The sequence below is a fragment of the Armigeres subalbatus genome, chromosome 3 (genome assembly GCF_024139115.2).
Source record: "Armigeres subalbatus isolate Guangzhou_Male chromosome 3, GZ_Asu_2, whole genome shotgun sequence".
NCBI lineage: Eukaryota > Metazoa > Arthropoda > Insecta > Diptera > Culicidae > Armigeres > Armigeres subalbatus.
In genome coordinates this window covers 399,735,591-399,752,157 of record NC_085141.1, presented here as the reverse complement: position 1 = coordinate 399,752,157, position 16,567 = coordinate 399,735,591, and the positions used below count along the sequence as shown (strand labels likewise).

Below are 16,567 nucleotides of genomic sequence, written 5' to 3'. Positions count from 1 at the left end.
ATAAAACTAAAACAGAATCATTACTTTGAAATACATGTAATGTTTTATTTTGACATACTCCACTTAAATTGAAAGCGCACCTTTTGTTATTTCGAAAGAATCACTAGTTAATTCAAATGTAAAATACACATTTAGCTTTGAGAAGATAATGTTACTTTGAAAAGTCGGCTCTTGTAAAAGTTTCTATCGAAGTGACATTTTTGCAATTGTAAATTTAACAGTCTTATACTTTCTACTGAAAATCACTAACTGATTTTCTTAATTTTACCAACGTTTCTCTTAATTTTACCAACGATTTTTTTTTGTGTGTACTGTTCTCTTGGTTCTTAATTTTACCCTATTTTACCACAAAATTGTAATTTCTACTACAAAGTTTTTTTCAGTGTAACTTCACTTCCGTGCACTGCTGGGACAAAGAAGACGTCAGCTCAGCTGACAAAGTCAGTGAACCTTGAAATTTAAGGACCTTGGCGATGTGTTGCTTTTTGCTTTGCTGATGGTTTGCTGTTTTGTATCCGAACGATCCGAATCCGTTCGCTGTTTACCCATCCGCAGTTGGCAGGCAAATAAAGCAGACGAAAAGAACGTAAACTACTTTTGGTCGGTAATAATCGTAATAATAATAATATTGGTCCGGTCCGATTAGTGACTGCAAGTTCTTCCTAGTCTCAGATCGTAAGTGACTCACAAAAGTGTATCTAGGTAAATATCGTTTGAATTACATGCGAGATAGTGTTGGATCTGAAAGTGATTGCGTTTCGAGTCGCTAATTGAGACGAGGTCTGAACATCCTTTATTATAGGTATCCGGTTACAGAAAGTAAATCACTATTTAAATCATGCAGAACGTAATCAATTCGGTCAAAGGAACCGCTCTTGGAGTCGCGGAATATCTAACGCCAATTTTGAAGGTCTGTACCGAAAGGATCCCGTAAAACTGAACAAATAAAATTACAAATTGCATTTTGTTTTCTTTTGTTTGATTTTTGGATTTATGTGTTTTTTAGGAATCTAAGTTTCGAGAAACGGGTGTACTGACACCGGAAGAATTCGTAGCAGCCGGAGACCACCTAACGCACCATTGTCCCACTTGGTCTTGGGCGGTCGGCGATGAGTCTAGGGTTAAGTCCTATTTGCCCAAAGGTGAGCAATTGGTAGGGTAGCAAGTTGTTTCGATACAATTAACAAAACTGTTTCTTACAAATTGATATAGAAGTATAGTATGAACGTAAACTTCATTACTGGTAATTGATGCTTTATTAAACACGATAGCCTGCTAGTACAAGACTTGTACAGGTCAAGGAAGGTTACTTTTAGAAGATACAAATTAGGATACAGTGAGTGCAACAAAGATACTATTTATGTATTTGTAATGTACATCTACTGTTAATTACATTGCTTGTCATAATGCTAGTTTGAAGGCTGCCATAGTTGGTTTACGTTTTACTTCCACTGGCAAATTATTCCAGCAATTTACACATCTTACAAGTAGGCTCTTTGAGCTTGTTGTAGATTGTAGAATGTTTCGGAGTGATAAGAGGTTGTGCACGCCCCTGCTGTCCATGCACGATGTGTTGTAGGTGTGTTGGAAGACAGTCGTCTTTGCCCTGTACTGAGGGTCGTGGGTTCGAGTCCCATCGAAGGAAAAGGAAAAACCTTTGTTATTTTTATGTTATTAGTTTCACCTTTGTGGTGTTTATCGTAGATAAGCAAGCTATGGAAAAAATGAATTTGATCTGCAGAATAAATCTAGTGTCTGAAGTGAACGGAAGTGGTTTTTATAATAGAAATTATTCAAGTATCACATCTGGCGACGAGGAGCAACTGGATATTCTCATTGGTGGTATCTGAGGTAAATTAAGTACATATAATCCCTATGGATATTAAACACATTAATTGTTCAGTCACTTCCGGTTTGGAAGAACAATACAGCGTACAAAGGAACCAGGCGATAGCCGCTGCCGGTTCGGAACCAGGCGATAGCCGTACCATTGGAGTAAAAAAGGCGATAGCCGTACCATTGGAGTAAAAAAGGCGATAGCCGTACCAATCTGGTAGAAAGGGCGATAGCCGCTGTCCTAGAGCAGAAAAACAGGCGTGGAAGCCGCCGCCATCCGGTGGGAATTCAGGCAAAAGCCGCTGTCATAGAGCAGAAAAAAAAGGTAAAAAAAAATATATATAAAAATAACGTTGGTTTCCATAGCAACATGGTTTCCAATGTGATTATAAAAAGTTATGAAAAAAAACTGACTCCCTTCCAGCTTCACATGGAGGGCTGGAATATTGAACAATTCAAATTCGCCCACCTGGCGGAAACGGAAGTACGTAAACAATGGTTGAGATGGAAGCGAAATTTCGAAGTGGTAGCAGCCGCCAGCGAGGAAAAAAATGCTACAAAACGCAAAAATCTACTATTAGCCAAAGGCGGCTTAGAGTTGCAAGATTTGTTTTATTCTCTAGATGGTGCCGACGTAACAGAAGACAAAACCAAAGGAATAGATCCGTACAAAACAGCGATCGCGAAGTTAGATCAACATTTTTCTCCAAAGCAGCACGATTCGTTCGAGCGCAACGAATTCTGTAAACTTGCACCACTCAAACGTTCAGATGGAGAAGGTGAGCCGTTAACGAAATTTTTAATGCGCTGCACAGATCAAGCTAAGAAGTGTAACTTCGGAAAAACTCAAGCAGAGAGTCGCGATTTGAGGATCATCGATAAAATTGTATACCATGCGCCGGTAGAACTACGTGAAAAATTACTACAAGAAGAAACCCTTACTTTGGACAAGGTCGCTAGAATGGTGAATTCGTTTGAGTCTATTAAACACCAGGCTCAAGCAATAACAGAAGCAGGAAGAACAAATTTGGAGAACATGGACCTGAAGTCTGCCGTTAATCGCATTCAGGGAACAGGTAAAATGACATCAAATATCACTGGTATGTGCTACAGATGCGGACAGAAAAATCATTACGGTAACGATTTGAGATGCCCGGCACGTGACAAGAAATGTGACCAGTGTCACAAAATCGGACATTATTCTAAGGTATGTCGTTCAACCATGAAGCGTAAATATCCAGAGAATCGCTTTGGAGATAGGAATTCCGGAAATCATGCTAAACGGAGAAAACATGAGAATCAATCATGATAAATGCATCTACAAGACAAGCGAAATTGAATTTCTCGGTCATTTGATGACACCACAAGGAATTCGACCTTCAATCAATAAAATTGATGCACTTCAAAAATTCCGTGAACCCAGAACACCAGAAGAAGTACGGAGCTTCTTGGGTCTAGTCACTTATATTGGAAAATTTCTCCCGGACCTTGCTACGAAAACAGCTCCTCTTAGGTCACTGATTTGTACCCAAAATCAGTTCAAATGGGAAAATGAACATCAACATTGCTTTGAGGAACTTAAGAGGGCGATTTCCGATGTAAAAACGCTTTGCTATTTCGATAACACGTTGCGAACGAGAGTAATAGCTGATGCATCTCCTGTTGCACTTGGAGCTATATTAGTACAGTTCAAAGATGAGTCTGATACTGAACCGCGAATAATATGTTATGCTAGCAAAAGTTTAACTAGCACTGAGAAACGGTACTGTCAAACCGAAAAGGAAGCACTGGCGTTAGTTTGGTCGGTTGAAAAGTTTGCAGTGTACCTAATTGGAAGAAACTTTGAGCTTGAAACAGACCACAAGCCTTTGGAAATCATATTTGCACCAACTTCAACTCCTTGTGCTCGGATTGAAAGGTGGGTTCTACGACTGCAATCGTTTAAATTTACCGTAAAATATCGAAAGGGTAGTGGAAACGTAGCGGATTCCTTATCCAGATTGGTTGCCTGTACTGAAAATTCAAAAGATTTTGAACAGGAAAGTAGTTTTATGGTTCTAGCTATTCAAGAATCAGTAGCAATTGACGTAGAAGAAATTGAAAACGCATCGCATGCAGATTTAGAACTTATTGCTGTAAAAGAAAGTTTGAAATCTGGAAATTGGAATGATCCCAGAGTGAAGCCGTTTGAACCATTCAAGAACGAGTTAGGATTTGTGGGAGACACTATGGTTCGAGGAAATAAACTAGTAGTACCAAAATCTTTACGATACAGAATGATCCAGCTGGCGCATGAGGGACATCCGGGGGAGTCAGTTATGAAAAAACGTTTGAGGGATCGAGCATGGTGGCCTTCTATGGACAAAGAGGCAAAAGACTGTGTTGTGAAATGCGAAGGATGTCAATTGGTTGGACTTCCGAGCAAACCTGTACCAATGAGTCGGCGTGAACTGCCATCGAAACCTTGGGTTGATATTGCGATTGATTTCATGGGTCCACTTCCATCGGGAGAATATCTGCTGGTAATAATTGATTATTTTAGCAGATACAAGGAGGTAGAAATAATGACGAGAATAACTTCCCGAGATACCGTGGATAGGCTTAATCGAATTTTCACCAGGCTTGGTTATCCAAGAACAATAACTCTAGATAACGCCAAACAATTCATCGGTAAAGAATTCGAAGAATACTGTAAAATTCACGGAATTTTTTTGAACCATTCCGCTCCGTATTGGCCTCAAGAAAATGGCCTGGTGGAGACAGAATCGATCGTTATTAAAACGTTTACAAATAAGCCACGCTTTGGAAAGGAACTGGAAGAAAGATTTAGAAGATTATTTGATAATGTATTACACTACTCCACACTCGTCTACCGGAAAAACGCCAACACAATTGTGTTTCGGCCGAACGATCCGCTCTAAGCTTCCATCTATTGAAGATATTGAGACTGCTGTACCAAGCTCTGACTATCGGGATCGAGATTTGCTACAAAAGAAAAAGGGGAAGGAGTGCGAAGATGCAAGACGACATGCGAAGCAATCTAGTATTCACGAAGGGGACACTGTATTGATGCAACACTTAACACCATCGAATAAGTTGCAAACTACCTTTGATCGCAACAGATATACTGTATTGCAAAGATCCGGTCCTAAAGCAACAGTCGAAGATCTAGGAACCGGTAAACAATTTGAAAGAAATGTCGGTCATTTGAAAAAAGTACAAGATGTACCTATTCCGCGGAGTCCAACAAATCAAGAATCAAGAGAATGCTCATCGTCCGGAAATGAAGCCAGTATCGTTTCTGAAGAAGATTTTGTAGGTTTCAATGATGAAGAAAATGATACTGTAATGAAAGGATTGCCATTTGGTCCACGCATTCGAGAAATACCTAGACGTTATAAAGATTATGTAATGTAACTAAATTTAAATAATAATGTAATTCAGAATCGTATATAAACAAAATGTATAAAAAAAAAATAATATATAAAAAGGAAGATGTGGTGTTTATCGTAGATAAGCAAGCTATGGAAAAAATGAATTTGATCTGCAGAATAAATCTAGTGTCTGAAGTGAACGGAAGTGGTTTTTATAATAGAAATTATTCAAGTATCACAACCTCTACCGGGGTATTCATGACATAAGTGCTTAATTTACCTCAGGATTGCGATATTCAACATTCAAGCAATATCACAAAATTTTGTATACATACACCTCTGTTCAGAATAATAGCAGCGGAAGCCGTTTTTCATACAAGATGGTCAACTTTGTCAAGCTGTAACTTTGTACCCCGAAGACCGATTGAGCTGAAATGTTGGCACCTCGATAGAATTGGTGTATACATTAAAAGACAAAAGAAGCGAAGACAACTTAATACTTATCTTCTAGTAATTGATCATACACAGAAAGTCTACCTGAAAAATTTAAATATCAAAAATAAAAACTGATATCAATATCGAAACAAAATGTATCATAAAATTATACTGTAGTAAAACTTAAACAATGGAAAACTTTCAGATAAACAATTCCTTATAACTCGCAATGTGCCATGTTACCGACGTTGCAAGCAAATGGAGTATGTCGGAGAGGAAACACTGGTGGAGGAGAGTGATCAGGATGGTGGATGGGTGGAAACACATCATTTCAATCCGGACGGTGCCAGTGGATCTGGTCTGGAAGACAAAGTGTGCGAAATGACCCTAGAGGGAGGCAAAATGGACGATGACGTAGCCGCCGATATGGATGATCCGAATAATCTGGAAGACGGGGATGGGAATGATGAAGATGATGATGATGGTGCAGCTATCGATATGGACGAATTCGAAGAAAGTGGTATGCTGGATCAGGTGGATCCGGTGAGTCTGTTCTAGTTGTGTAATTGTTTCTATTGGATAATGTTTCTGTTGTTCAACTTTCCAGTCACTAGCTACCGTTGCTCCCGTCGAAAATATACCCAAGAAGACTTCGGAAACAGATGGAGACTCGGTAGTCCATACCCGAACCTATGATCTGCATATCACATACGACAAATACTATCAGACTCCGCGACTGTGGGTCGTCGGATACGACGAAAATCGGAAGCCGCTTACCGTGGAGCAGATGTACGAGGATGTTAGTCAGGATCACGCCAAAAAGACTGTTACGATGGAGACTCATCCACATCTGCCGGGACCTAACATGGCTTCGGTTCACCCCTGCAAGTAGGTTTCGCATCGTGGGCGATATAGGGAAACGGCAGATCTATTTGGCAGGCTATTGTTCTAGAACAGCAATCTTATTGTAATGTTTTGTTTCAACCAGCTGGATTATATATCCTCAAGTAATCACAAAGACTCTATTAGAGTTTTTTCAAAATAATACAGCGATAATTTGTTTTTGAGTTTGTTCTTTAAATTATACTCTAGCTGGGAATATCTGTCGTTACCCCAGTCACATATATTTAAAATCTCATTTCTTATGAAAATTCCTACAATACGATAAATAGAATAAAATTTTGTTCAGTAGTAGTCTGGACGGTTCATTGGGTTGTATTGTGGCCGATGGCCGTAGTGTTTTTTGACGCCACGTGCATCCGTTAGAATAACACAGCTGTGCATCCGCTCGTTCAAGTTTGACGGAAATTGTATATCCAACTTTCAACTAATTAGAAATCTTACTGCTGTGAATAACAGTTCTTTAAATTAAAAGTTTAAAAATTGAAGTAGCTATATTCATAATAATTTACTCATTTTTACAGGCATGCGGATATTATGAAAAAGATCATCCAAACCGTGGAGGAAGGCGGCGGTGAACTAGGAGTGCATATGTATCTGATTATCTTTTTGAAATTCGTTCAGACGGTGATACCAACAATCGAATATGATTTTACGCAGAATTTCAACATTACAAATAAGTAAGAAGCTACCCTCCATTTATATGCAAAAGCCACACGATATTAATTGGGAGATAACGAACAATATAAATTACTGTCCCTATGCGAATTTCCATTCGACCAGTCACTCGCACCTCTGCATTTGTATTAGATATGACGTGTTTTGGCTTGGATTATACATAGCAATATCAACATACACCATACTGCGAATGCTTCAGCTAAACGGGCTTCAAATTGTTAACACGTGAACTATAACATCACAGTAATGAAAATCCCACGAATATTACGGTCAGCATTCATCTGATGGATGTTACCGGAACGTATAATACAGGCGAAGGCGAATTGAAGAAAAGTAAAGAATCGGTTACACCCGTTACACCACCTTTAGGATGGATGCATGCAAATGATGAAAATTGTTAGTTATGGAAAAATATTCAGAGCGAAATAAAATGGTATTTTAATATTGCAGCTTTAACAAGTGTGTTTTCAAAATCCAGAAGATTCTGAGGCTAATTGATTTATCTCCTCCGAAAAAGATGCTAATTTGTTGCACTCAATAGTGAAAATGCGACGGGTGGCTACACGATTGTACGACATTTCGCGGTAAAACATTCCGCGGTGTACCAGTTCGCGGTCTACCACTTCGCGTTCAGATCATATCGCGGTATAACATTTCGCGGTTTATATTATTTGGCGGTATACCATTCCGCGGTTAGTACTATTTCGCGGTGAACTTTTTCGCGGTCAATACTAATTCGCAGTTTTAATTTTACTAATGTTACAAGTAGCTCAATAATGTGTTCTTTGGCTATAAAATTCACCTAATCATTGTGTAAAGCAGACTTGTATAAATCTGAATCCAAACAAAAAAAAATATTTTGTGGCAAAACATATTTGCAAATGCGACTATGTAAAGAAGGCGAAACAGCACACTTCACCTTATACCGGGCTAATGCAAACATTTTTCTTTATACTGGGCAAATGCGAAAATTTAAAGAAGGCGAAACAACAGATTTTGCCTTATACCGAAGAAGAGAAAATTAAGAGTTGGTAGAAAAGAATGGCAAACTCTTAAAAGTAAAAAAAGCTATGCTTGAATACCGCGAAACGGAATGTTTTTCCGCGAAATGTCGGACAACCGGCTACACTAAGTAAAGGCCCTGGGGGACAGTAAATTTCATCTACTAAGTCGAGTCAAGGACGAGAAATTAAGCAGGGCTTACAGTTGGTTGGGGTTATGAAAAATCGCACCAAGCACCAGTGAAAAATTACCCATCTTCATTACCCTCGTATCGGATATTCTTCCACGCACACCAAACACTCGGGCGAGGCCGAGCAAGCCAGCTGCGTTACCTGCACTTTGATTTTGCAGCACGCTTAAACGCCGGGCACATCGAACCCCCCATGGGGTGCTTGGTGTTCACAGCTTTGCTGGAACAAATCAAACAATTGGGAGGGTTCGTGCAGCATTGTGCCTTATGTCCCTCCAATCCGCAGCGTCGGCAGAGATTGCTTCTGTCAGGGCCTTTGCAGTCCCATTGCTTGTGCCCCGGTTCCAGGCACTTGAAGCAAACTTCGGGTTGCTCGTATATGCGCACAGGGCATACCGACCATCCCACTTTGACGCTCCCTAACTTGACTACCTTGGAGGCGTCCGCTGCAGATAGCCGAACCAATGCTACCTGCGTCCATGCCGGACCTTTCCGTAGCCGAACGGCTGCGGTGGGCGTCTCCACTTCACACTGTCGCCGCAGTGCCGTGACGAGCTCTTCGACTTCGGTGATCTCGTCCAGGTCTTTAACCCTTAGATTCATCTCCGTCGTGAGTGCCCTCACCTTGACCGTCTCGCCTAGGACTTCCTCCGCCAAGTTCTTGTAGGCGGCGCCCTTTTGCGAGACGCCCCGCTTCAGCTCGAGGATCATCTCGCCCATCCGGGTACGTCTTATTCGACGTACGTCGGCGCCGAGTTCACCGAGCTTGACGTCACTCCTCATCGCCTTCAAAACATCCGAGTACTTAGCCTCGTCCGCCGTGATGACTAGGGCATCGCCCCTGGAGCGATTGGCGCCTACCCTAGACTTCTTGCTACCCTCATTCGCCTGGGCCTTCTTTTCGGCCCTTGACGTCTTCGGTTTCCTCTTGTTCTTGACCAGGGTCCAGGAGGCGTCATCCCCCTCTATTTCCCTGGTCTGGTGCGGCTGAGAACTTTCAGCCTGCCGTAACCCCTTGCCACCGTCTTCCCTGAGTGGACGGACCTTTCCGTGTCCTTCCTCCCCCGGTTTTGGTACCGGTACCTGGCCGGGGTTCAGCTTCCCAGCCCCACTACCCTTGTTCGGGGTAGTAACCCTCCGCGTTTTGGAGCGACCCCCAGGGAGCTCATCCCCTGGAGATTGTCTCCCCCGTTTTTGTGTCTGCTCCGTTGGAGCAGTCACCCCCGACGTACCCGCAAATACTTGAGCCTCAGTCTGGGTAGACTTTGGCACCACCGTCTTCGCTGGCACGCCTTCGGTCGATTCGACCTTGCCCGAGTCCGCGAATCCTTGGACCTCAGTCTGGGTAGACCTCGACTCCACCGATTTCACGGGTTTACACTTGGCCGTCCCGACCGCCCTCTCCAGCTTGGCGTCCAGCATCGACTTTCGAAGTTTCTGCAAGCTCCTCTTGAGGTCCTTGCTGATATTATGCTTCGATGACGCAAAGTCGATGATGGCGTCCAGCTGTTCCGTTGCCACCTCGAAGGCCGAAAGCCCATCGCGTTTGCGGTTCATCGCCTCCACAAGCCATGGGCCGTCAATAACCCCTACCGGCGTTTTTCTAGCCGAGAGTGATTTCGCCGTCTCCAAGAATATGGCCATTCGGCATTCGCAGCACCTACTTCCAGCACAGCCTTCCGTATCGGTACACCTGGAGCGGTCGTGCTGCAGCATCGTGGAGCGCTATAGACGGAAACGGAGACAGCAGACTCGCCTTTTCAAGAGAAGAAACGCCGCTTGGAAGAAGCAGGTGGAACAGCTTTGCTGTTCTTAAGAAACACGCGAGTTGTATCAGAAGCTCAACGCACCCCGCAAAGGCTTCGTGCCGCGAGCCGAGATGTGTAAGGATAAATATGGGAGCATCTTGACGGACGAACGTATGGTGATCGGAATGTGCAAGCAGCACTACGAGGAACACTTGAATGACGCTGAGAGCACAGGCAATAAAAGTCAAGACAGCGGAGGAGATGACTACGTCAGTTCAGCAGACGATGGAACCCAATTCGCCCCTACATTGAGGGAAGTTAGGGTTGCCATACAATAGCTAATGGCTAATAAAGCTAGTAAGGATGGTTTCAGAGCTAAACGCATCAAGATGGAACCGAAAAAGTTGACCACTTTCTTGCACAAACTGATGATCAGAACGGAGGACTGCAAGTAAGGGGTCATATTCCCCATCATCTATAAGAAAGGCGACAAGCTGGAGTGTGAGAATATTCGAGCGGTAACCATCCGTAATGCCGCCTACAAAGTGATATCCCCGATGATCTTCTTCGTCTGTCACCAATAGTGAATGAGTTCATGAGAAGTTCATAAGCCGGCTTCGTTGAAGGTCGCTCGACAACGGGCCAGATTTTACTGTACTTCAAATTCTTCAAAAATGGCGTGAATACCAGGTCCCAACGCACCATCTGTGACGAGAACAGCTTTCCTGGGAAGCATACCATACTGATTAAAGCAACGTAGGATGGTGTGCGAGACTGCGGGCGAATACTCCAGTTCGTTTGAATGTCGCTGAGGGCCAAGAGAAGGTGATGGACTTGCGAGCCTGTTGTTCAACAAAGTGCTAGAAGGTGTCCTACGAGGAGCAAGATGCAATTACCGGGGCAAGATGTAATTCAGTGAACAGATCCATTCTATTTATTTATTCGGCCGAACATTTGCAAAGGTGGCAGAACTGTACGCTCGCCTGAAACATGTAGCAACTGGTGGACTGGTGGTGAATGCATCAAAGACAATGTAGATTCTTGTGGGAAGAAACGAACGCGACCGGGCCTGCCTAGGAAGCAGTGTTACGATATCGACGTGGTCGTGACTGGAAGGGTACAATCGATAGGTCGAATGCAAGAATGCCGGACAGCAATCCTGTAAAGATGATGTTATCTGTTTATATGTAAGCTAATTAAATGAATTGACTATAAGAAAATTATTTTGAGCTTTTTAGTGGAATGTTTTCACTTGTCATAAGACGAGTTTATACAATCCCATTGAATTCCACCACTTAATTGTATCTTGAATCGACTATTTTATCATCAACTGCTAGAATTGAAAATGAACCGATAGTTCGTTATGTGAGATCACCAGCACTTAATACTGCAAACAACTCACCGGGACTTAGATTCAGCAGATTGCGCTGAAATCAAACTGCTTTCGCAAGCATATCCTTGTCAAAGGCCTTGTTGTGGCCACTCGATTATGTAAGTGATGAACTTATTTTATTAGACAAAAAATCATTAAAATAAAGATTTTTTGAAATACTCGATTATGTACTCAATATATGACAAAAGTTGGAAATATACGATGGGCTGGACACATTTCTAGTGTGCCGCTTAAAAAAACAGTTCACTTCAAATAGAATTGGTTGAACAAGTATTGAAATCATGTAGACAGATGATGCCCAGAGTTATAACGAGTGTGACATCATAGCAAGTTGAAACTATTCGCTGAACAGCTTTAATTACATTTACAGCCCTCGCATCTCTCCTATTCAGAAAGTGGCGATGCCCTCCGTAACATGTACATTTCTCCATTCAATAGTCTAACCTTTTCCATGGAATTCGCTCATAACTCTACTAGAGGCAGGTCACTAAGACTAGACGTTTTAAAGCCATCAAGTTTTATGTGAGGGAACTGGAAACACCATACAAAAGCTTCAAATAACCACATTTTACTCTCTTCCCAGCATGTACAACGTTGACCCCATAGACACTTTTTCTTGTTTTTTTTCGAGATCTTTCAACTAAGATATGGGTGTACATCGATGGCCTAAAACCGCCTATTCTCCGCCCACATCCGAGTAAGAGGCCATATTTGAGCAACTTGTACAACTTATACAACTTGTGCTTGCAAGTAAATCGTTTAACGGCCTATTTGCGAGTTTAGAACGTGGTAGGGAGTTCATCAGAGCGTTTCTACACTGTCGCTATCCGCAAGTCGAGCGCATCTGAATTTTTTGCAATTAAATTTAAATTTATGATCTAAAAAATGAGTGTTTAGCATCTTTCATTGTTTCACTCTTATATATGCGTTATGGTTCTCTTAGTTCGTGCTCATGAAAAATTACAAGAAAAAGCCCGTGGTTTCCCAAATGGTCGATTAGTGGCTTCGTTGTATAATTACCTTAATAATTGCTGGTGACATAGAACACTTTGTAGATATAGAGTTAGTTGTTTGATCGTGATATTCTATAAATCTGTACTTTTTGTTTTTGTCCCAATTATTCAGTTATCTTATTTATTCATTTTATTTATAGGTATATCGTACACAATAAATATATTATGTAAATAGTTCGTTATCTTTACATAATGCATTATTTTGCGATTGGGGTTGCTTTTTTTTGCTTCATCTTCCATTCTTATCATGCTATTTTTTCTGTTATTTTGTCGTTCACTTATCAATTTATATAACTCTTACTCACACTGATAACAATGATTTTCGAATTTCCGATTTGCTTTGTCTTTTTATTCTGTTTAATGCTTTTGTTTGGTTTTCAATTACAGTTACAAGTTCACGGCATTTTTTATGCTTTCTTGTATTGCTAATCTGATTCTTATTACTTTACTTAACGCGATATTAACCAACATGACTCAATTGGTTTTGCATTTTTCGTCTTAGAATTTCGTAAGATTTTCTTGTAAAATGAGATCTTTTTTGCTAAATAGCAGTTTTATGCCTAGGGGTAAGTGTAAAATCTTTGAATTATTTGCTTTCATGGTAATAACCACTACAAATTGAATGGGATAAGTTTAATTGTATTGTAATAGTCACCTGTGATATAAATTTACTTGAAAAAGGGACAATTGGTGCAAATAAAATGTGGTTTTATGAATGTAAAAATCAACTTCTCGCGAAACCAAAAATGACAGTTCATGCGTTAACCGTGTTAGTGTATGTATTATACAAATTTTAATATAGTATTAGTGTGGGCATCAAAGTATATTCTTGCACAATGTTATGGAGTGTTAAAAACTGTAAAGTATGGAAAATTCCAATTTTTCGAGTCGATTTTTACACTTACCCCCTTTTTCCACTTCCCCCAGTGTACCTTACTACACCAAAGAAATAGCTGATCTTGTTTATGATATCATGAGTTGAGTTTTCCAGGCTCAAGAATACAATCAAGCATCAAAATCAAGAAAATAGTCCACAATGTCTTCTGCCTCTGCTATCTTACATTTTCTATACTACATCAAAGAAATAGCTGATCTTGTTTATACTATCATGAGTTGAGTTTTCCAGGCTCAAGAATACAATCAAGCATCAAAATCAAGAAACTAGCCAACAATGTCTTCTGCCTCTCGTATCGTACATTTTCTATACTACACCAAAGAAATAGCTGATCTTCTTTATGCTATCATGACTTGTGTTTTCCAGGTTCGATAATACAATCCAGCATCAAAATAAAAAAAAAGTCGACAATGTCTTCTGCCTCTCGTATCTTCCATTTTATATACTACAATTACATATAACTAGTTTTTCAGGATCGAGAAAACAGTCAAACATCATAATCAAGAAAATAGTCAACAAAACGTCTTCTGCCCCTCATATCTAACCATTTCCATACCACACCAAAACAGTAGCTAATCCTGTTTATACTATCATGAGTTGAGTTTTTCAGGTTCAAGAATACAATCAAGCATAAAAATCTGTCCCTTATGCTGTATTAACATTTTGTATATCCGCATCAAAGCAATAACTGATCTTTTTTTTGTGCTGTCATGTGCTGAGTTTAAATTTCAAGAATACAATCAAGCATCAAAATCAAGAAAAATAGTTTACAATATCTTCTGCTTCTCTTACATTTTCTATACTACACCAAAGCAATAGTTGATCTTGCTAGTTTGCAATATTGAATCCAGCTCCTGTACGACTAAAGTGCCTGAACCACCATTATCTCCGATAAAAAAAAACTCGTAGGTTATCATATATTTTGAGGCAACAAATCCAAACTAATCTACTAGCACGAAGACACTAGATCCGCCTAGTGAATTTATTCCAAAACAATTCATGAACATATATTAGTCACATATTTCAGTACAGCTGTTATGATCTGGGCCCTCCTTAGCCGTGCGGTAAAACGCGCGGCTACAAAGCAAGACCATGCTGAGGGTGGCTGGGTTCGATTCCCGGTGCCGGTCTAGACAATTTTCGGATTGGAAATTGTCTCGACTTCCCTGGGCATAAAAGTATCATCGTGTTAGCCTCATGATATACGAATGCTAAAATGGTAACCTGGTTTAGAAACCTCGCAGTTAATAACTGTGGAAGTGCTCAATGAACACTAAGCTGCGAGGCGGTTGTGGTAGTGCTGGTGAAATAATGATAGTTTGCAAAATGCATTGGATGTTTCTCACCGTGCTAAGATGTGACTCGTTTGTATTACATCGGTAAACAATACCGTGAACGCGTTCCAAAAATTCCAATGGAAATGCAAACTATCATTATTTCACCAGCACTACCACAATCCTATTTTTTTTTTTTTTTTTTTTTAACCCAATTAAAAAGCAACCAAGCGCCAGATCGTGATGTCAAAGCATTTCATATTCGCTTTTGAGGATCGATGATTTTGGGTACGTGATTTTTTCTTTTGTTCAATGCAAGATGTAAACTATTAAAGCTCTCTAAACAGTTGTTTTCGCGTAGAGGTAAAATATGGAAAATGGTAGTAGGTATCCTGTCCATTGTTGAATGTTTATTTTCATCGTGTGAGAAAACGATACTGAGGAACGAAAACATATGATTTGGGGAGGAGAATATTTATGAAATATGAAATTTTCATCTTGATGCTTGATAGATGTTCTTGAATCAGGAAAGATCGAATGCTGTTTTCGCATGAAAAAAAAGGTAATCAGTTGTAGCCTGGCATTTAAAGGCTAGTACGTTGCTAATACGGACTGTGCAAATAGATAGAACAAGAAATGATCAATGAATGGTATCGCTACTGACAATCCTTGATCAGTACGGAGCTTACAAGTAGATCAGATTTCGCAACGCTAATAACGCCTGCTATGTAAATTCAATGGAGCTGTCACTTTTCCTAGCGGAAAATAATCCCTCCCATCATATTGTCTGTACAAAACGGTAACAAAACGCGCAGATTACTTTTTAGGCACCTTTAAAATCGTCGCCAACATCTATAATCTAAAACGATTTTAATTTAACGTTAAATTACATGAAAAACAGAACTAAATGTTGGAAATAATGTGAGTATTGAGTTCATGAAATTGATTTTGACACATCTTACGGCCGTTTCTGCTAGCGACGGGTCAAATCATCCCGGCCGATAAAGTGGAAAATTGATAATAGGAAAGGAAGAAAAAGTGACATTTCGCCCGTACTAGAACAGATGTCAAAATTACTTCAGTAATTGAAGAAAATTTTCCTTGATCGCTCTCCTTGTCAGCAGCATACTAGGCTTTAGGTAGAATGTGTAAAACATGTACGTTGAGCAGAGATTAACCGAAAGCTTCTGATTTTGATTGTGGATTTGATGTTCTTGAATCTGAAAAACTCAGCCTATGACAGCAAAAAAACAACAGGTCAGTGGCTGCTTTCGTATATTGTGTACGCATATATAGATAAAATGTGTTAAAGACGAGAGAAGATTTTAAAATAAATTCATTCTGAATTTTAAGCTCGCCTGATAGTCTTGAAGCACAAACCATGATTAAAAGCAAGATCCGTTGTTACATTCGCATACAGAACAATGTGATCAGTTGTTAATTAGCATTGTATTACAATTTTTAAAATATGTGTAGAAAAAAAAACCAAAAGATAGAAAGAATTGGTTTCTGAACTACATGCTTGATTGATGTGCTTGAGTTTGAAAAATTCAGCTAATGCGCAAAAGTAAAATCAGTTGTTGCTTTCGCATAAAGGTAGAATGTGTTCAGTTGTGGCTTTTGCATTCAGATAGATTGGGTGGAGCGCGATGCACAGAGCAGACTATCGAAACTTTTTTTCATTGTGATGCTTGAGTCTGGAAAACTCAACCAATTAGCAAACATAATATCAGTTGTTGCTGTCGCGTTGAGGAAGAATGTGCAAAATACAATATGCATTGAGATTTTCCGGATAGTTTCTGATGATGATGCTTTATTGCTATTTTTGG

At 40.2% G+C, this 16,567-nt stretch overlaps 1 protein-coding gene and 1 long non-coding RNA gene across 2 annotated transcripts; both read left to right on the top strand.

The window, feature by feature from the left end:
- Window positions 1-469: 469 nt before the first annotated feature.
- On the top strand, window positions 470-7,682 carry LOC134226927 (ubiquitin-like-conjugating enzyme ATG3). Its single transcript, XM_062708046.1, has 6 exons — window positions 470-702; window positions 803-910; window positions 1,007-1,142; window positions 5,851-6,188; window positions 6,253-6,533; window positions 7,070-7,682. The coding sequence occupies exons 2-6, from the start codon at window positions 839-841 to the stop codon at window positions 7,227-7,229; spliced, it is 987 nt and encodes a 328-aa protein (XP_062564030.1). The 5' UTR covers window positions 470-702; window positions 803-838; the 3' UTR covers window positions 7,230-7,682.
- LOC134226929 (uncharacterized) lies at window positions 1,159-3,129 on the top strand. Its single transcript, XR_009983581.1, has 3 exons — window positions 1,159-1,851; window positions 1,904-2,161; window positions 2,261-3,129. It is a non-coding gene; the product is annotated as an uncharacterized LOC134226929 (long non-coding RNA).
- Window positions 7,683-16,567: the final 8,885 nt, after the last annotated feature.

What these genes read in the sequence shown, in the direction of transcription:
- LOC134226927 (XM_062708046.1), top strand. Translation starts at nt 839, where the DNA reads ATGCAGAACGTAATCAATTCGGTCAAAGGAACCGCTCTTGGAGTCGCG. An exon ending in ATCTAACGCCAATTTTGAAG is followed by an intron (nt 911 to 1,006) that starts GTCTGTACCGAA and finishes TGTGTTTTTTAG; the next exon opens with GAATCTAAGTTTCGAGAAAC. An exon ending in TGCTGGATCAGGTGGATCCG is followed by an intron (nt 6,189 to 6,252) that starts GTGAGTCTGTTC and finishes TCAACTTTCCAG; the next exon opens with TCACTAGCTACCGTTGCTCC.